Source organism: Aotus nancymaae, unplaced genomic scaffold (genome assembly GCF_030222135.1).
Source record: "Aotus nancymaae isolate 86718 unplaced genomic scaffold, 86718_ANA_hifiasm-v0.15.2.pri h1tg000021l, whole genome shotgun sequence".
NCBI lineage: Eukaryota > Metazoa > Chordata > Mammalia > Primates > Aotidae > Aotus > Aotus nancymaae.
In genome coordinates, this window is record NW_026988433.1 from 28,183,066 (window position 1) to 28,204,573 (window position 21,508).

At 34.9% G+C, this 21,508-nt stretch overlaps 1 protein-coding gene across 6 annotated transcripts in view; it reads left to right on the plus strand.

Moving 5' to 3' along the window:
- SLC41A2 (solute carrier family 41 member 2) overlaps positions 1-21,508 on the plus strand; it is a 148,737-nt gene that overhangs the window by 65,611 nt on the left and 61,618 nt on the right. For all 6 annotated transcript variants that reach the window (XM_021675547.2, XM_012469199.3, XM_012469200.3 and 3 more), the window contains exons 5-7: positions 109-253; positions 3,440-3,586; positions 18,460-18,607. In XM_021675547.2, coding sequence (XP_021531222.2) covers positions 109-253; positions 3,440-3,586; positions 18,460-18,607 — 440 coding nt within the window. The remainder of the gene's footprint in view (positions 1-108; positions 254-3,439; positions 3,587-18,459; positions 18,608-21,508) is intronic.

Here is a 21,508-nt window from a genome sequence, read left to right on the forward strand (position 1 = left end):
TATGCAATACTTTTTTTCTGACTTTTTGTAGTAATAGTTACATAATTAAAATTTTAAATTGTGTTTTTAAAGTGAATAATTCAGTTGGATTTATAAAAAAATTTTTAGGTTCAGGCAACAGTAGTTGGTTTTCTAGCAGCTGTGGCAGCAATTATATTGGGCTGGATTCCAGAAGGAAAATATTACCTTGATCATTCCATACTTTTGTGCTCTAGCAGTGTGGCAACTGCCTTCATTGCATCTCTTCTGCAGGGTAAGTGAATTTATAAATGTCTACTCTATAGCCTTTTATATTTACATGGTTTATTTCTTAAGATGATGACTATTTTTATTTAAATGATACTTGTTTGTTATGAAAACAACAGAAAAAACTTATCTACAAACTTTAAAAATGCCCTAATTATTCCAGATATATTTATATTTTATTATTTATAAACCTTAGTGTAGAACAGGCTTTTCTGAGGTTGTCTCCTGGCCTTAGATACTCCATTATAGTTCCCCAAAAAGATCAGGATCAGCAGCACTTAGACATTCATTTGTTCCTATAAGTCAAATTGATTGAGAAACTCCTTTCTGGACATCATGCAGGGGATTTACTGGCTTATCACTTGAGTAACAAGTGTTCCAGGAATTCTGGATTTCAAAAGCCGTCTTCTGTTAAAATTTTGTTGTTTCAGATTTCAAGAAAAATTTCTTCCCTGTTTCTGTGGCAATACAAATATAACCCTATGCTTAAGACAGCATATTGTTGGCTGTAGAATTTTAAAGAGCCAGAAGGTTTTAAAAATTAACTACTTTAGAACTTTTATTAGCGTTATTCTTCTTTATATTTATTAATGTGAACTTTACACTAGAGAATTAGCTTATTGTGGAATCATAATCATAAAGACTTCATTTTTTTTAATTTTATAATTGTCATTTTCTTGCCCTTATATCACCAGCAAAGTTTTAAATGAATTATTATCACATTAGGTGATCATACAATGCAGCTAACTTTTTTGGCTAGGTTCTGGGAACTTAGGGGAATCTTATTAAAATTATGGCTTGACTTCCAAAATATTTTTAAGCATTTTGGTTTAGCACTTTAATTATATTGGGGTAGTTTCTTGTCTTTTTAAAGAATTGCTACATGGAATGAAGTTAAAATTGACCAAAACAGAGTGAAGTTAAGCTATTGGAAAATTAAATTTTTGATACAAAAAAGTGTTATACCATCAGCATGCTATGCTTTTAGGCTCATTTGCTTCTTTTTTCTCTCTGAATTTTCTTTCATTTTTTTAGCCTAACAAGTATCTGAAAGCTTTGCAAAACTTCCAAAAATTCAGAATTTTAAAGCTTCTTACTTTGAATAATGTGTGTTCTAATTTTATGATAACTTCACCTTTATAACCACTTTAGTATATGTAAAGTAGAAACTCTTAGCCATATTTGTAGGTGAGAAAACTTAGGTAAGATGACTTGTCCAATCTCATCAACTTGTTACCAGCAGAATCAGAACTAAAACCCAAGTTTCCTGACTCCTAGCTCTTTCCACTGGACTATGATACATGCAAAAGTTTGTTTTCAGCTTAAAAGCTATAGATGGTACTATGTATCGGAGAACTTCCCATATACATCTTTAAATATGCTGATTTTGGAAAAAGATTCTAAGCAATTACATCTTGTTTGAATATTGCATAATGTACTTTCAAGTTTTCTGCCATTGCTTTTTTTCTTTTTCAATGATATTATGGGAAAGGTAAGTCTAGTAATCTTAAAAGCTTCCAGAATATTAAAATGTAAGACATTGTTTGATGAGACAAAATTTCTGCTTATTAAAATTTTGACTTTAATAGGTAGAGTAAAAAACACCGGGCTAGAGTCACAAGCTGTGTAGCTTTAGGCAAGAATTTAAGCCCTACTCTACAGGACCTCAGTTTTATTATCTATAAAATGAGTATGCTGGAACAAAAACATTTTAACTCTAAAAATGCAGTGAAATTCTGTTCTTTTTTTTCCCATAGCCATATTTAGGCTTTCATTTTGATTTGTGGTTAGCACATTTAAAGTTTTCTCTGTACTACATCCTCTTAATGAGTATCTTGATGTGAGAAAATACACAATTTGGTGTGAATATACATGTTAACAGTTTTATCTCATTTGTATGATTTAAGAAAATTAGGATGTAAAAGCACAAGTACACAGTTAAATTTTCATCTTCTGTTTTCTTGTAGGTTTATAGACAGAAACTTCAGGTTTAAAGAATATCTTTTACAAAGATTGTTTCTTGTGTTGTGGCCTTCAGTGTTTTTTTTGTTTTTTTTTTTTTTTTTTTGAGACGGAGTTTCGCTCTTGTTACCCAGGCTGGAGTGCAATGGCGCGATCTCGGCTCACCGCAACCTCCGCCTCCTGGGTTCAGGCAATTCTCCTGCCACAGCCTCCTGAGTAGCTGGGATTACAGGCACGCGCCACCATGCCCAGCTAATTTTTTGTATTTTTAGTAGAGACGGGGTTTCACCTTGTTGACCAGGATGGTCTCGATCTCTCGACCTCGTGATCCACCTGCCTCGGCCTCCCAAAGTGCTGGGATTACAGGCGTGAGCCACCGCGCCCGGCCGGCCTTAAGTGTTTTAAAATTTAATTATGTCCTGCTATTTAATACTTCAATGCCTTTAAATAATAAAACAAGGCCAGGCATGGTGGTTCACACCTGTAATCCCAGCACTTTGGGAGGCCGAGGTGGGCGGATCACGAGGTCAAGCGATAGAGACCGTCCTGGCCAACATGGTGAAACCCCATCTCTACTAAAAACACAAAAATTAGCTGGGTATAGTGGTGTGTGCCTGTAGTCCCAGCTATTTGGGAGGCTGAGGCAGGGGAGTCACTTGAACCTGGGAGGCAAAGGTTGCAATGAGCTGAGATCAGGCTATTGCACTCCAGCCTGGCAACAGAGCATGACGCTATCTCAAAATAATAATAATTATTATTATTATAATAATAAAACGAAGCAAGCATTTCTAGCTACCATATGTGAACAAATCTGGTTTTGTTGGTCTTCTTCGCAGTTGTACATATAAATATGACTCACCTTTTTTTTTATGCTTTCATACTTTATTTGAGGGTTAAAATTAAAATCTTTGGATTCAATATACACAAATACATTACATCTAAGATATACATGTCACTAAATTTGAAATTTTAGCTTTAACATAATTTTAGTAGCTTTCACACCTCTAAATGCAACACTGAACTTCTTAAATTTTCTATGATTCCCACTTGGAGTTTGTTGAAAGGCATTTTGCCAAAGCATTAGAGTAAATGTTTTGTTTGCTTTAGTCAGCTTATCTAAGCAGTCTAACGGGAACTGATATGCTGTTTGTCTATCCTACACATTTTGGTATTTGGGGATTGATTTTCTTTAAATCATTGCCTAAAACGTAATGAACATTCTTTCTTCTAGGAATAATAATGGTTGGGGTTATCGTTGGTTCAAAGAAGACTGGTATAAATCCTGATAATGTTGCTACACCCATTGCTGCTAGTTTTGGTGACCTTATAACTCTTGCCATATTGGCTTGGATAAGTCAGGGTTTATACTCCTGTCTTGGTAAGTTGATTTAAAACTAAATACTATGTGTTGTCTCAAGTCTCTTTAAATAAATATGTTGGCACTAATGCCATGAATCCCATGGTAGACTTCGTTTGCATTAGAACTGTTGTTGAGACTGATTAGGATAACTGTCGTTTGTTTTATGCCTACTATGTGTTATGGTTCTCACCTTTTCTTCTCGTTGAGTTTAAAACTCTATAAAATAAGGATTATCATCTCTAATTTTAGAGGAGAAAACCAAGGATCACAGAAGTTATGTATATTATCCAAGTTTATGCAACTACTAGTAAAAAAGTTGAACACAGGCTTGTCATACTTTGTGATTTCTGTCCTTTCCTCTAAATGTACAGCAGCTAGGAGTCAACCTGCAGTGTTCTCTGCATAGAGCCGTCTCAGAATATAAGCTTATAAGTGGTACTAAAAATTTGCCAATGGAATGTTTTTTTCCCCATCATAAACCCACACCAATAAGTAGCTTCATGGCAGTTAACAAAAAGGAAAAACATCACCATGAAAATTAGCCTGAATGCTGTGTAAAGTTGGAGTCATATATGTAATTCTTGATGAATAGTGATAGAGTATTTATGGAATCTAATGAATTGTTTTAATGCAAATTTATATTCTGGGTAAATGGCAAATGGTAAATAAATATGATTTGTGAGCATTGATTAAATGCTAAAAGTTCATTTTGGTTTTTATTATTTTTAGATGCCAAATTGAAATAGAAACTAACAGTAATACAAGAAAAAAAATGAGTATATAAGCCAAGCCAGAGGCAAACATTTGTTCACATAGCCTCACATATGTTCATGCATTCTATACAGATTTATGGTATACTTTAAAATAAATCTAAAGCACGTTTCGTTTGAAGAAGCCAAGGGTCTCAGATATCTGTTCTCGAAATAAAGAAAGGGCTTTAACCAATGGCAGTAGTTTTCTGTGACTTTTTTAGCTATCAAAGAAGCTTATTATATAAAATTGCCTTAAGTTATTTAGTGAGTGGCATAAAAACAATATTTAATAAGACTTGGTGTATATGTTTAAGAAACATTTCTCTCATTTAGAAGATAAAGTTCCATCCACTTTAAGTGAGGTATAAGACAATAAATGATCAATGGCCTAAATATAAACTCCTGTTCCCAAAGGTCTTGGGTTTTTGATGTTGGGCAATTTGCAAAGAATGATACACGTCCAAGTATTTTAAGGACAACACTTAATTCCCTTCTCTCCCACTCAAAAAAAGCACAGAAAATAAGTTATGTTATTAAAGGGATAATCTTAAATCTGCTCTAATGTACATTGTTTGGATGATAAATTGATAAGACTTTTTCCTTCTCTAAATTATTATACAATTTAGAAATAGCTGCTGAAGTCAGGGATTGAAATATTAGCTTATGGCTAGTATTAGAAAATGTGACTTGATATTCTTCTTCTACTCTATTAAACTCACCCACACAGTCTCAGGCAGACAGCTGGACAACTTTTAGTCCTCACCCCATAGAACAAGCTGTTAGCTGTATTGGGGAATAGAGACTGTCACCAATAGGCTGTATCTCAAAAGAGAAAACCAGTAACATCATGAGTTAGGCATGAATTAGTGCCCCTTTCCCTAGTATTACTAATTAGATAAGTCTCTCCCAATTTGAGGAGGAGGAAAGAGAGAGGAAAAGAGAAGTAGAAGAGGATAAAGGATTATGTCTAAATTTAATTAAAAGGACAAATTCTGTGGGTTTGCCCAGGAACATAGAGGGTGGGGTAGGGATGGAGGGCTGGTAGTGGTTCTGAGATGGGTTCCCCTAAATACATAACAAATACAGGTATGTTATTTGCAGCTTTGGGTATTTAAATTACTACTAAGTCATTTATAGCACATTTTTATTTATAACACATTATTTATAAGCAGCTGCTTGTAAATACCAGATATCTCCTCAGTTAAAGACAGTGGTAAGAAAGTAAGAAAGAGAATGCCATTGAAGAATGTTACCATGATAAACATGACAATTGTTATAATGTTACAGATGTAAGCACTATGAGATTTCAGAAGATAAACAACTACTGAGGGAAATAATGCACACTGACCTTTACAATTTAATTACATTTAATTAATTAATTAATTAATTTTTTGAGACAGGGTATCTCTCTGTTGCCCCGGCTGGGGTGCAGTGGCACAATTTAGGCTCACTGCAACTTCCGCCTCCTAGGTTCAAGCAATTCTCCTGCTTCAGCCTCCCAAGTAGCAAGGCAACCTCCGCCTCCAGGGTTCAAGTGATTGTTGTGCCTCAGTCTTCCGAGAAGGTGGGACTACAGGTGCACGCCACCATGCCCGGCTAATTTTTTGTATTTTTAGTAGAGACGGGGTTTTGCTATGTTGCCCAGATTGGTCTCAAACTTCCGAGCTTGGGCAATCCGCCTGCCCTGTCCTACCAAAGTGCTAGGATTAAAGGTGTGAGCCACTGCGCCCTGCCTAAAATTTTATATTTTAAAATTATGCAAGGGATAAACTCTCCTTATAAAAGATGTAATCATAATGTGTTGCTATCTAAAGCTTCGAATATTTTGAATGTTATATAGTGATGCATTAATAATTTAACTGGATCAAGAAATAAAGTAAAATGGAATGTTACTATCACAGATCATGATTTTGAAAAATAATATTATTGGCCGGGCGCTGTGGCTAACGCCTGTAATTCTAGCACTTTGGGAGGCCGAGGTGGGTGGATCACCTGAGGTCAGGAGTTCAAGACCAGCCTGGCCATCATGGTGAAACCCCATCTTAAAATAAAAAAAATAAAAAATTAAAAAATTAAAAAAAAAGAAAAATACTATTATTAAATATTACTTAAGATTTTCTAATGCTTGTCTTCTGAATGTTGGCTCAAAGTAATTCAAGATGAATTAACTAAAATGGTCTTTTCCATTTTTTCTGCATCATTGATTCCCCTAAAGAGATGTTTCTTACTGTGCTACAGATCAATTCCATAGTTCATTTAAGAGTTAAAGATATTTCTAAAGTGTCTATATTCAGATTGCAAAAGTGCCTTCTCTGTGAGCACTAGGGGGCCTCATAAGATCAGCAGTCGGATGCCTTATGTTTTTATTCTGAATACAAAGCTTAGGAACAGGCACATTTAAATTTGAAGACCCCATTCATCCTGCTGAGAAGCTTCACTCTTGGAAACCAGATTTATTTTCTGAACTATATTGAAAATACTTAGCAGTCTTTAGAGATAAAAAGAGGATTTTATGATAGCAGTAGGCTTTATAGAGGCCATGTATTGTATAGTGCTCAAAAGAACTGGATATTAAGAAAAGTCTTATGGGCTCAATTCATCAAGAAGATGTAACAATTATAAATATATATGCACATAACATCAGAGCACTTAAATACATATATGATCAATTGTTAACATATATGAAGGGAAAAATAGACAGTAGTAGCAGGGGACTTCAGTACCCCACTTTCAACACTGGAGAGATCATCTAGACAGAAAATCAATTAGGAAACATTGGACTTGAACTACGCTTTAGACCAAATGGACCTAGCAGATATACACAAAACATTCCATCCAACAGCAGCAGAATACACGTCTTTTCAAGTGCACATTGAACATTATCCAGGATAGATCATATGTTAGGCTACAAAACAAGTCTTAACAAAGAAGACTTTAAGAAGATTGAAATCATATCAAGTGTCTTTTATGATCACAGTGGTATGAAACTAGGAATCAATAATAGGAAAAAAATTGGAAAATTCAAAAACATGAAAATCAAACATCATGTTCCTGAACAACCAAGAGGTCAAAGAAGAAATCTATATTGAGACAAATGAAAATGGAAACACAACATACCAAAACCTAAGGGAGACAGCAAAAGCAGCTCTAAGAGGGAAGTTTATAGTGATAGACACCTGCATTTGGAAAGAAGAAAGATCTCAACCAAATGTTACACTTCAAGGAACTAGAAAAAGAAGAATAAAGTAAACCTAAAGTTAGCAGAAGGAAGCAGATAATAAAGACAAGAGCAGAAATAAATCAAATAGAGAATATCTAGAGAATACATTAGAAAATGATGTATAAATATATATATATGTATGTATGGTTATGTATAAAATAAAGATCAGTGCAGAAATAAAACTAAAGAATACATTAACAAAATTTAGTTGGCTCTTCTAACAAATAAAAGTGACAAAGACTTAGCTGGACTAAGAAAAAAAAAGAGAAGACTGAAATGAATAAAATCAGAAATAAAAGTGGAGACATGACAGTGGATACCTCAGAAATAAAAAAGATCCCTAGAGATGATCAAGAACAATTGTAAGCCAACAAATTAGATAACCTAGAGGAAATGGATAAATTCTTAGAAACATATACCTGCTGAAACTGAATGAGGAAGAAATCAAGCCTGAACAAATCAATAACAAAGAGAGTGATTAAAGTAATAATTAAAAGCCTCCCAAAAAAGAAAAGCCCAGGACCAGATGGCTCCATGACTGAATTCTACCAAACATTCAAATAATTAGTACCAATCCTTATCTTCCAAAAACTTAGAACTAGAGGGAATACTTCAAACTCATTTATCTTTATTTTTATTTTCAGAGATGGGGGTCTTGTTCTGTCACCCAGGCTGGCATACAGCAGCATGATTATAGCTCATTGCATCCTTGAACTCCTGGGCTCAAGCAGTCCTTCCATCTCAGCCTCTCAAGTATCAGGAACTACAAGTACATACAACCATGCCTGGCTAATTGAAAAATTTTTTTTTAGAGACAGGGTCTCACTATATTTTCTAGGCTGGTCTCAAACTTGTGGCCTCAAACAATCCTTCTGCCTCAGCCTCCTGAGTTGCTGAAATTACAGGTGTGAGCCACTGCACCCAGTCCAAACTCATTTTATAAGGTCAGTATCACCTGATACCAATTTTCCAAAGATAACACAAGAAAACAAAACTAGTTAGGTGTGGCGCCACATACCAGTAGTTCCAGCTACTCTGGAGGCTGAGGTGGGAGGATCACTTGAGCCTGAGAGTTGGAGTCCTGCCTGGGCAATATAGTGAGACTCCCATCTCTAAAACAAAAACAATATAAACAACGACGACAGAAATGAAAACTATAGGCCAATATCTCTGATGAACACAGCTGCAAAAATCTTCAATAACATACTAGCAAACTGAATTCAATAATTCATAAAGAATATTGTACATCATGACCAAGTGGGATTCATCCCTGGGATGCAAGTATGGTTTAATATATACAGATCAATCAGTGTGATACAGCACAATGTGTTAATTAAAGTACCTAGAAATAAATTTAACCAAGGATGTGAAATATCTCTACAATAAAAACTATTAAACATTAATGAAATAAATTGAGGAAGACACAAATAAATGGAAAGTTATTCCATGTTTATGGTTTGGAAGAATTAGTTTCATCCATACTACCCAAAGCGATATACAGGTTCAATGCATTTCCTATCAAAATTTTGATGGCATGCTTCACAGAAATAGAAAAAAGAATTATAAAAATCATATGGAACCACAAAAGACCCTGAATAGCCAAAGGAATCTTAGGAAAAACAAAGTGGGAGGCATCACACTTCCTGATTTCAAATTATGTCACATAGCTATAGTAGTGAAAGCAGTTATAGTACTGGCATGAGAACAGACAATGGAATATAATAGAGAGCCCAGAAGCAAACCCAAGCATATACATTTTTAACAAGGGCACCAAGAAGACACAATTGGGAAAGAATAGTATCTTCAATAAATGGTGTTGGGAAAACTGGATATCCATATGCAAAAGAATGAAACTGGACCTTTATCTTACACATACACAAAAATCAACTAAAAATAGATTAAAGACCTAAACATAAGACCTGAAGCCATGTAACTCCTAGTAGGAAACATAGGAGAAAAGCTCCTTGATGTTGGCTTTGGCAATGATTTTTTGGATATCACATCAAAAACTCAGGCAATAAAAGCAAAAATAAGTGAGACTACACCAAATTAAAAAATTTCTGCACAGCAAAATAATCTGCAAAATGAAAAGGAAATGGCATCCTATGGATTGGGAGATGATATTTTTGAACCATATATTTGATAAGGAGTTAATATACAAAATATATAAGGAGCCCACACAGCTCAATATATAAAAAAAATACATAATCCAGTTAAAAACTGTGCAAAGGACCTGAGTAGACATTTCCCCCAAGAGCACATAAAAATGATGTACAAGTGTATGAAAATGTACTCAATGTCACTAATCAAAGAAAAGCAAACCAAAACTGCAATGAGACATCACCTTGCATCTGTTAGAATGGCTATGATCAATAAGACGAAAGATAATGAGTATGGCAAGGATGTGGAGAAAAGGGAAGGAATCCTTATACACTGTTGGTAGAAATGTAGATTGGTGCAGTTTTAATGGAAAACTGTGGATGTTCCTCAAAAAAATAAAAATAGAACTACTACATGACTCAGCAATCTCCCTTTTGGGTATATATCCAAAGGGAATGAAATCACCCCCTCACAGAGATATTTGCACTCTCATGTTCATTGCAGCATTTTTCACAATAGCCAAGATATGGAAACAACCTAAATGTTCCTGATGGATGAGTAAATAACAAAATTATAGTATATATACAATGCAATATTATTCAGTCTTAAAAAAGGAGAATCTGCTGTTTGCACCAACATGAATGAACCTGGAAAACATTATGTCAAGTGAAATAAACCAGACACAGAAGTAAAAATACTGCATAATCTCATTTATATAGAGAATCTTTAAAAAGATGTCAGATACATAGAAACAAAGAGTAGAATGGTAGTTATGGGGGATGAGGGTTGGGGTGGAGGTTAGGCAGGAAATGGGGAGATGTAGATCAAAGGGTACAAAGTTGTAGTTATGTAGGATGAATAAATCCAGAGATCCAATGACTGTACAGCATGAGGACTATAGTAATATTGTATTATAACTAGAATTTTGCCAAGACAGACTTTAGATGCAGTTACCACAAAAAAGTGGAAACAATAGATGTTAAATCACTTGACTGTAGTAACCATTTAACTATATCACTAACCATATAAGTATATATATATGTCTATCAAAACATCAAGTTGTACACCATAAGTATGTATCAAAAAAAAAAGTATTATTCAACTACTCAGAATTCTGGGTATTCTGAAATGACTGACTAGCCCCTCATGTCCAGTTAGCTTTCATACATGTACTAAGGTTCTCTGTATCCATTCAATGTGTGCTACCTTTCTTTTCTTTTTTTTTTTTTTGGAGACGGAGTCTTGCTGTGTCGCCCAGGCTGGAGTGCAGTGGCACAGTCTTGGCTCACTGCAGTTTCTGCCTCCCAGGCTCAAGCAGTTCTCCTGCCTCAGCATCTTGAGTAACTAGGATTACAGGCACCCACCAACATTCCCGGCTGATTTTTATATTTTAGTAGAGATGAGGTTTGGCCATGTTGGCCAGGCTGGTCTCGAACCCCTGACCTCAGGTGATCCATCCACCTCGGCCTCCCAAAGTGCTGGGATTACACCTGTGAGCCACCACGCCCAACCAATGTGTGCTGCCTTTCTTTAGCTCCTGCAAAAATTTGCTGATTTCTCATACCTGAAGTAAATAAGGAATTCTCCCCCTTTTCCTCTCTATTCCTCCAACAAAGAACAAAGCAAACAAACCCGAAACTTTGTTTATTCCAATTGACTGTTTTTTATAGTCACCCTGAGTAACTCTTTATTGCTTAATGGATAAAGTTAAAGTTTTTAGCCTGGTATTTAGGCCTCTCGGAGTCAGTTGGAAGCACACCTTCTCAAGCTTCTGGCTGCTTCTCCCATTCTGTACCTTTTCCTCCAGCCAAACTCAGCTTTTATTGATCTAATATACTATCTATTTTTTTTACTTAGTCTCCTCCCTCAATTAATTACTCATTCCCCTCCCCCAATTCATTCTCTTCTTCCCATCAAGGCCAGTCCAAATCCTTCTTATTTTTAAAGGTTACATTTATAGATTTTCCTAATCTTAGGTGATCTTTTTTCTCCTCTGAATTCCTATAGCACATAATTGACACTTCTCTATGACATGTTTAATGTTTAGCTGGTCATTATAGCTTTTTCTGTAAATGTAGTACCTTCTCTTATGAGGAGATAAGCTTCTTGAGGACAAAACTGTGTTTTTATTTCATTTCTTTGTAGTGCCATATACAAAATAGATGCTTAATAAACAGTACTTCACCAAATGCTTTATTCCTTTTGAAAGCACTCTAATTAATATGATTAGAAGTTATTCAGAATGATTTTGGCACAGTAACTGTCCAGTAAAATAATAGATTGTAACAAAAAAATCATTTTGATGAGGACATAGTATTGGGGAAACATTGGAAGGATATCTTGCCTTAGCAGAAAGTATCTAGAAATTAGTATAACTATAGAAAAATAAAAATGGTAACACATGGCTAGAAAAGATCTATTTCAAATGGAAATAGAAAGTTCAGAGAGTAATCTAAGCTCTGGATTCTGATATACTTTTGTATGGCTTGCAGGGACAATATAAAGGCATTTATACATTCATATAGTAATCTTTAAACATTTAGTGATCTTTAAAAGCTATTAACAGGATTCAATATTGGGCCAGTAACTAAAATATATGTTCACATGATTGTTGCTCTTTCTTTCTGTTTACATACATTCCAAGAAGATTTTAAAATTCCTTTTCACATATTTATAACTACATGGTTATATAACTCCTGTGTAGACATGATATTTATTGATTTGAAAAAATTATTAGATTTTTTATTTTTACACGAGATCTGAGAAGCAAAATGTTAATTGATTTTTCATTTTTCAAGATTAACTTAAAAAGATGGCTTAGCTGAAGCTGTTAGCCTCAGGTTACTGCATTCCTATGGAGATATTCTAGAATGGTCTGTAAATAACCGGGTGGCATCCTTGTTAGGATATTTACAGACCGTTCTAGAATATCATTGCCTTAATGGGTGGTGTGAATAGAATCTAAATTTATCTTAAATGTCTCTATGCTTGAGGCATTTTTAGCACTGTACCATCTTAGGTTAGAGTGATTTCTAGAATATCAGTTCCCTGAGAAAATGTAGATTGATTATTAAGGGGCATTTAGAAAAAAATTGCAACTGACAGTGCCCATTTGCTTTGTTGTTTACATAGAAACAGCTAATATATAAAAATTGTCAATCAGCTACATATTTCAGAAGAATTTGGGGTGAGAATGATGAACACTATTAATGAAATGATATAATAGCAGTTGGGAAATGCCGTCAATAATACAAAAGGTGAAAACTGTGAATCACAAAAGATGCTAGTTATGTTTGCCAGTTAGGTGGCATCAGAGCAATTTAGACCACTTTTGCTGTGTTAATCTTTACTTTTCTATAGTTTGCCTATATTACAGAATCAGTATTAATGTATATGGACATTTATTAGGCTTAAAATTCCAAAAAGTTTCAAATATGCATGTATTACCTATTGCTGTTGTAACAAATTACCACAAAACCTGTGGCTTAAAACAATAGAAATGTTTTTTGGGTTTTTTTTGTTTGTTTGTTTTGTTTTTACAGTTCTGGAAGCTAGAACAATTACAATTAAGTATAAATTCAAAATGAGTTATATAGGACTAACATCAAAGTGTCATCAGGGATGGATCCTTCGGGTGGTTTCAGGGGAGACTCTGTCCCTTGCCTTTTCCATCTTCTGATGGCTGTCTGCCGGTGTTCTTGGCAGGTACCCACATGACTCCAGTCTCCGCTTTTGTGGTCACATTGCCTTTTCCTCTTCTGCAGCCAAATCTGCTCCTGCCTCCCTCCTGTAAGGATATCTGTGATTATATTTAGGGCTTACACAAATAATCCAGAATAATATTCCCATCTCAAAATTATTAACTTAATCAAATCTACAAAGCCCCCTTTGCCATATAAGGTAGCATTAACAGGTTCTGTGAATTATTATAGATTTTATTCCGCCTACCCTAATACCCATTATGATATACCCAGATTTTAATACAAAATATTATTTTAACTGGGATCTTTTAAATGTATTTCATTTAGAAGAAAGATGATTTTACATTTTAATGTGAATGCAGAAGTTCATAGTTGACTTTTAATTGACTGTTTCTTCTTGTTGCTTGTGTCACTGATGGTTTTCTAGAAGTAATTCTTTAATTTTATGACATCTATAAAACACCAGTATATCCAAAAAAGAGGAAAGTTTGTAGCATCTTTTTAATATATTTGTAATTTTCCCTACCTACCAAAATTAGATCAGAAGTTAGCTGGGAATAAGTTAGGAGGGTCCTATAGAATTGTCCATGTGGTTTAATTTGGTGGGAATGGGCATGTTGGATTTTGCAGGTAATTGAAATAGAACACATTTACAGTAAATCATTTGGAAATTTGGGTTTTATCATGGTTTTCCCACTATTTTAACATTTAAAAACTTTTATTTGAAGATAATAATATATTTATAGAATAGTTGCAAACATCAAAACAGTACAAAAAAAAAAAATCAACTGCATACTCTTTACCTGGATTCACCTAAGGTTAACATTTTACCCCATTTGCTTTATCTTTTGTTCTCTTTCTCTATGTACGTATATATATATCCTTTGTCTTTAATGACATTGACAGTTTTGAAGAATATAGTCCTCCCTCCTGTTTTCCCCTCTGTGAGGAATTTCAAAAATTGGATGTAATTCACATGCCATGTAATTCACCTTTTTGAAGTGTACAATTCAGTGGGTTTTGGTATATTCATAAGATTCTATAAGCATCACCGTGATCTAATTCCAGAACATTGTCATCACCTCAAACAGAAATGCTGGGGCTGGCGTGGTGGCTCATGCCTGTAATCCCAGCACTTTGGGAGGCTGAGATGGGAGGATCACTTGAGCCCAGGGGTTCAAGGCTGCACTGCGCCAAGATTATGCTATGGCACTCCATCCTGGGTGACAAAGTGAGACCCTATCTATAAACAAAACAAAATACTTTAGCAGTTCCTCCTCATTCCACCCCTCCTCTAACAATCACCAATCTACCTTCTCTTTGGATTTGCCTATTCGGGCATTTTATATAAAAGTAATCGTATGATATGTGATGTTTTGTGTCTGGCATCTTTCACTTAGCATAATGACCAAGTAATATTCAATTTATGGATACATTATGTTTTGTTTATTCACCATTTGATGAACGTTTAGGTCGCTTCACTTTTTGGCCATTATGGATAGTGCTGCTATGAACATTCAGGTTTTTATGTAATGTACAAGTTTTTATGTAAATACATTTTCCATTCTGTTGGGTGTACATGAAGGAGTAGAATTGCTGGGTCAAGTTGAACTCTGTTTAACTTTTTAAGGAACTGCCTGCTCATTATTTTTAGTTTATTTCCTAAGGCATTTCTTCTCCTCTTTGAAAATTCAGGGCAGTGATTCTGGGGTGTGGGTGCTTTTTTCAACTTCAGAAGTCCTTCCAGAGATTTAATGTTGAGGATAACTTCTTTAAAGTCTAGTAGGGTGCCCTTCTCTTGACCTGAGAATAAAATATTAAGATGATCTGACCTAGCAGAATAGTTCTTTTCATTTGTGTTTAGTGGTTTAAGATGCATTTTGTTTTCTATTTAGTCATATTAAAGAGATTGTTGGCAACCTTAGTCATTTTAGTAGATTGAAATGCTTCCTAACTGGGATGTTATTTATCCTTATCTATTGACTTACAAGGAGAACTGGGAATCCATTCAACAAATGGAAGTTTTTTTCATCCTTTAAAATATCATGGAGAAAATGACACAATGTAGCATTAGTCATATTTCTTTAAATAAAAGAAAATACAAAAATTAATTTTGTTAGTATAATTATTTTCAAGATGTGATGGCAAATCCATACAAAAGCTTAGGAGTAAAATTTGTTTATTTTAATATCTATAATAATTGCTTGTTCCTATGTGATATGGAAAAAATAAAAATTTGGGGTTTCTATAGTTCAGGCATCTTTAGTCATAGGTGAAAAGATCTTAAAATATTTTAAGACGCTAAAGAAATACAAAAATCAATAAAAGATAAGAGTTGGGATAAGGGTTGCAGCGTTCTGTAAGATAAAAAATTAACATTCAACTTAGATTAAGTAATCTAAGGCTGTAGGTTACAGGACTGTGAGATAAACTCTGCCTTTTAGTTAAAAAGTATTTACTCTGCATAATAAATTAATTAGCATTATGGAGAAGAAGCCAGGAATATCCTACCTGAAATCTCTGATAATAATGAAACTTTGATCAGCTAAAATGATATTATCAAAAAAATGCCTTGAGATGATAAGACTTTCAATAAGGGATATGCAGCTTTTAACCCTAGGGAGATTTACAATGAAATATGAATTGAGAATCAGACTCATAGAATTAATAATTATATGCCATTTTATATACTTGTAACTTAGCTAGTTAGAGTAACATGTCAGTTATCTAATTCCATTTTAAAATTTATATTTAAGGCCTGGCATGGTGGCTCATGCCTGTAATCCGAGCACTTTGGGAGGCTGAGGCAGACAGATCACTTGAGGTCAGGAGTTTGAGATCAGCCTGGCCAACATGGCAAAATCCCGTCTCTACTAAAAATACAAGTTAGACGGGTGTGGTGGTGTGTGCCTGAAGTCCCAGCTACTCAGGAGGCTAAGACAGGAGAATTGCTTGAATCCAGGAGGTGGAGGTTGCAGTGAGCCAAGCCAAGATCATGCCACCGTACTCCAGCCTGGGAGACAGAGCGAAACCCTGCCTCAAAAAAAAAAAAAAAAAAAAAAAGTGTATTTAAGTAATTGACTTATTCATGTGATTGTTAAATAGAAATCTTACCAAATTTGTATACATTATATCAATATTTATAAAAACTTGAGTTACCATATTTATACATTGTTTATTAGGTTTATAAAGATTACCTTAAGTACTTGGAAACATTTGTGATATGCATCATATGTCTAAAGTAAATAGGATCTCTCAGGGTATTTAGCTAAATTTGTAAATGGGGCCAAATATTATTCTAAACTTTAAAAAATAATTTTTGGTTAGATGCTAGACATTGTAAATGTAATGTTGTTAAGAGCTTGATTGCTTTGTTTTTCTTTACAGAATGTTGGACTTTGTTATTTTAGGCAGTTATTTGTGGATTTGCTTGAGCTTCATAAGACTTGCTTTTAGTTTTATTGGGACAGCTCTAGAGCAGATTTTACTTTAGGGCTAGCCCTACTACTAAGATGTAGTAGGGTCTCTACTGAATGCTCTCAGTGTTAAAGAAGCCTCTCTTCTCTAAGGAGTTAGATCTTGAATGACATCCAGCCCTATGTAAACTCTGGAAATTTTTCTGTTTACAACTCACCAATTATTCTTGTCCTAGCCTTTTGGAGTTCGCCCTATGCATGCATGGTTTAGAATTCAGTTCTCAAGCCCTTTCTTGGATAGCTTCCTCTTTTTCAGTATTCTACCCCATAAATTCCTGCTGCCTCAGCCTCACTCTACCAAAGTTCTCCCTCTCTGACCTGTGGCCTATATGTGCCTTTAGGCAGAAAGCTGAGGCTATCAAAAGGATTATCTCATTTATTTTCCTTCTCTCAGGAATCACAGTCTTTGCAATGCCTCATATTTAGTGTCTGAAAGCAGTTGAGATACACACACATATGTGCACATAAAGAATCTAGTCATTTCTGAAAGCACGTTTAAAATTTTACTTAGAGGTGGCACACATCATGTCCATAAAGCAAGACAAATGTCCAAGCCCAAGGTCAACAAGGCAAAGAGGTATACTCTACAGGAAAACATAGCAAGATTGGGGAGGGAATGAATGCTTGTGAGCAAGTAAGACAGTCTACCACAGGTAGGTATAACAGGCCTGGCAATCTCACCCCAGTGTTCCTGAAAAAGCAAGGTGTTAATGCTAACGGTGATGATAATGATAATAATAGTAAATGTTTAACAAATGTTAGCTATGCCCCAGGGCACTATTCTAGTTAACTTACATGTATTAATTATCTTAAGACTCACAATAACCTCATGAGATAGATACTATTATTACCAGTTTAGAAATAAGGGAATTGAAACCTGAAGTTAAATTTCTTGTTTAAGCTAAGTTGGACCTAGAGGTGAAAACTAGGTAGTCAGGGCAAGTGATGGTTAGTACAGTGTGCTATATTCCATCTTCACATGTTAAAGATTCCGAGTAGTTCCGCAGTGAAGAAGTCTGTTTACCTTTAACCTAGTTTTTCAATTTCATTTTGGAGCTTGGATATCTGTTATCAGTAGATAGCCAATATTTCATGGATTGCCTATACTATAAGATCCCTGTGGACAAAAACAATATCCTATTTGCCTTTAGAGTTAAGAGCACTAACTTTGGTGTCAGATACATATTTTCTTCTGGTTCTCCCTATTTCTTTACTGTGTTCTGAAGCTTCTAAGCCTCAGTTTCTTCATAAAATAGAAATGACAGTATCTATTTTATATTGGTGGGGATATTAAATGAGATGATGAATGTAAAGTATTTAGCATAGTACTTGGTATACAGTAGGAGCCCAATAAATGTTAGCTTTTTTACTCTTGTTCTTATTGTTGTATTGTTATTATTGCTCTTTCCATGTAGTTTATGTAACTATTTTAATAAATGTTTGTTGAATTAATGTGTTATTTTTAGTTACAATGTTTAATATTTTTACCTTATCTACAGATAAATTTGTTTGAAGTTTATCGAAAATGCATAGCGTGTTAATATGTTTGTGTCATACCTTCTAGTAAATGTTGATAATTTAGATCTGCTACATAGAAGAGAGATTGAAATGTTGTCTCTGTTTTTTTTTTTTTTAATTTTAGAGACCTATTACTACATTTCTCCATTAGTTGGTGTCTTTTTCTTGGCTTTAACTCCTATTTGGATTATAATAGCTGCCAAACATCCAGCCACAAGAACAGTTCTCCACTCAGGCTGGGAGCCTGTTATAACAGCTATGGTTATAAGTAGGTTAGTATTAAAATGTATGTGTGTGTGTGTCTGTCTGTCTGTCTTCTATATGCACATGTGTGTGTGCATATTAAAACAAATGAATTGCCTGTTTTTATTTCTTAGGTTAATTATTTTATATAGTCAATTTATTATTCTCCGAGGTATTATAACAAGGGATTTAAATGACAGGCATTAATGAAATCAGTAGATGTAAAGAACCTGATCTGGCTACCAGTTTCAAACTTCTCTCCAACTAAAGCTTTACCAGATTGAGTAAAATTTAGTGGTGTTTGTCTTTGTGTGTGTATGTTTGTGTTAACCTGACAAAGATGTTACTTATTCTGAATATTAAGTTGCTCAGATGAGTATCAGAAAGCCTTAGAAATGTATATACCATAGGCTACTTCCATATCTAGGAGTCTGATGAACTTAAAGATGTAATTAAGGACGTATGTAAAAGATTTAGCTGCAAGTATCCTCATCATCCTAGAGTTTTTAATAACAAAAATAAACAGAATGACATAAAGGTCTTGCAATAAGGTATTGATCAGATAAATTATTATATAGTCACAAAGTGGAATAGCAGCCATTAAAATAACATAGCATTTCTATTGCTGTGGAAAGATGTTTATTATACATCTGATGAAAAGAACAACCCAGAAAAGAGTATGAATTTCCTATTAAACATGGTAGATTAAGAAACCTATCTTTTTCCTTCCTGAAACTACTAAAATGACAGTAAGAGAATAAAAATGCTATAAAACCACAAAGACAGAAAGGGAGCAAAGAAGGCAGCAGGGTGAGAGATTTGACAACATTAGGAAGATAGGAATCAGATGGAGAGTTGTTAACTGAATGAGCAGAATGAAAAAAGCTGAAACGTAACTGCCTATCAGAAGCAAGACTCAGAAATCCAGAAAGAGGAATTAAAGGCATCAACTACATCTGAAAGCTGCAATGAAAAAGATTGGTTATAAGTTTAGGTAAGGAGCAATTAGATCCCCAAAATCTTTCTCCAGCTTTATCACCCATGTGACTGCCCCCTCCCACCCTGGCAGAAGACAAGAGTAACCTCTGGAGAGCCTTAATTAGAGAGGTTCTAGATTCAGAAACAGCTATACACTTGAGGATGTGGCTTAAGCACTGTATGAAAAGTAGCAAGACTAAGTAAGAATCTACATACTGAATAATGAGAACCCTATCCCACTTTCTCTTCTTTGTATAATGCTGTCCCACAGCCTTTTACCCCCAGGCAAAAAAATAGATAATTTCTTTCTGGGGAAACTCACCAGCACAAAAGATCAGACCTGCAAATACCCCTGTGAGTCCTTTAATGAAAGAGCTGCAAGCCCACCTGATTGCCTTCTGTGTGCCCCACTTGCTGACAAACTCTGCCCATGTACAGAGAGCTCCAAGTATGCCTTAAACAGCAGCTGCCAGTAAAGGATTGCTAGACATTTCATAAAGGCCACTAACGTAAAAGTGCAAAAAAAAAAAAAAAAAAAGGTACTCAAGGAAAGTACCATCAGTTCTCTCAAAAACTCATCAACATCCTCAGATAAATAAGAGAAGCTATTGCATTCATAATATAGGAACAGAATGCTGTAATAAGGAAGATTTGAAAAACATGAAGAGCTCTTGGGAATTAAAAAATGCATAAATAGCAGAAACAAACAAATTCTGTAGAAAAGTTGGAAGATAAACCCTCCTGAAGAGCAAACCAAGAAGCAAAGAGACAATAGGCAGTGAATGATGAGGAGAGAAAATTATCAAATAAATAATAAAAGAAAATTCCCAGAATTGAAAAACACGAGCTTCCTGACGGAAAGAGCTTACTAAGTACCCAGTGTAATAAAGTAGGAGGGACCCAAAACAAAGCATATTATCATGAATCCCAAATGTTTCCAGAGAAAAAATAAGTTATATATAAAGCACTGGGAACCAGAATGATGTCCAGTAGCAACACTAAAATGATCACCCATGCGACTGTCCCCTCCCAGCCTGGCAGGTGATCATTTTAGTGTTGGTTCACTTCACTTTAGTGTTGCTCCCTTCAGAATTCTGGGAGAAAATTATTGTGAACATAAAACATAGTCACAATATCAATAACGTGTAAGAGAAGACTAGAGAAATTTTCAGACAGGCAGGATCTCATGGAATTTACTGCCCCTCTACCCTTTTGTATAAAGCTGAAAGGAGGTGTGGTCTATCAAAATTAGGAAATAAGAAAGAAGATGACACAGGAAAGAAGAAATTATTTTGTGGCAGCATGTGGTTCATTTTTCTGTAATGTAGATTGCTTTTTTTCCTGGAGGATTCAGGCAACAGGATCCTGTGAAATACTGGGACTTTGTTATAGTACATAGACCAAGATCAAACGGGGTATTGGTGGGAAGGTATAGGATGACTGACAGCTGTGCATCAGGGCTTGACAGGCAGTCATCCAGATTGGCAGGAGGACAGGGGGCTTAAGGAGGGAGGTCTCTAGGAGAAAAAAAAAAACAGTAGAATTGATGGGTTTGACTGGATTGAAAGGTACTTCATAAACTTGGTAACACATGTAAGGTTGAATTAGTAGTGGGTACTTAAAAAGTAAAGAAAAATATGAGGCAAAGCAAAAAGTGTAAGTGAAAATATCAATAATACACTCTGTGGCTCAGCTGTGACTAATGACATTTCCATTGTTGTAATAAAGTCAACCCTAAGTATTTCACCAGAACTTATAACCAGATAAGCAGGGTGGGAGGAGGAAGGGATTTGAGAAGGGATCAAAGTGGGGAGGGAAGTGTAAGAGAGGTCAAATCTTCATCTGCCATAGTAGGAAGTCATTTGCTAAATGTCTAAAATTTAAAATGAAGAAATAACAGTATAAGCATGTTATTAGAAATATTGACTTAAATGCCAGAAGAAACTATTAAA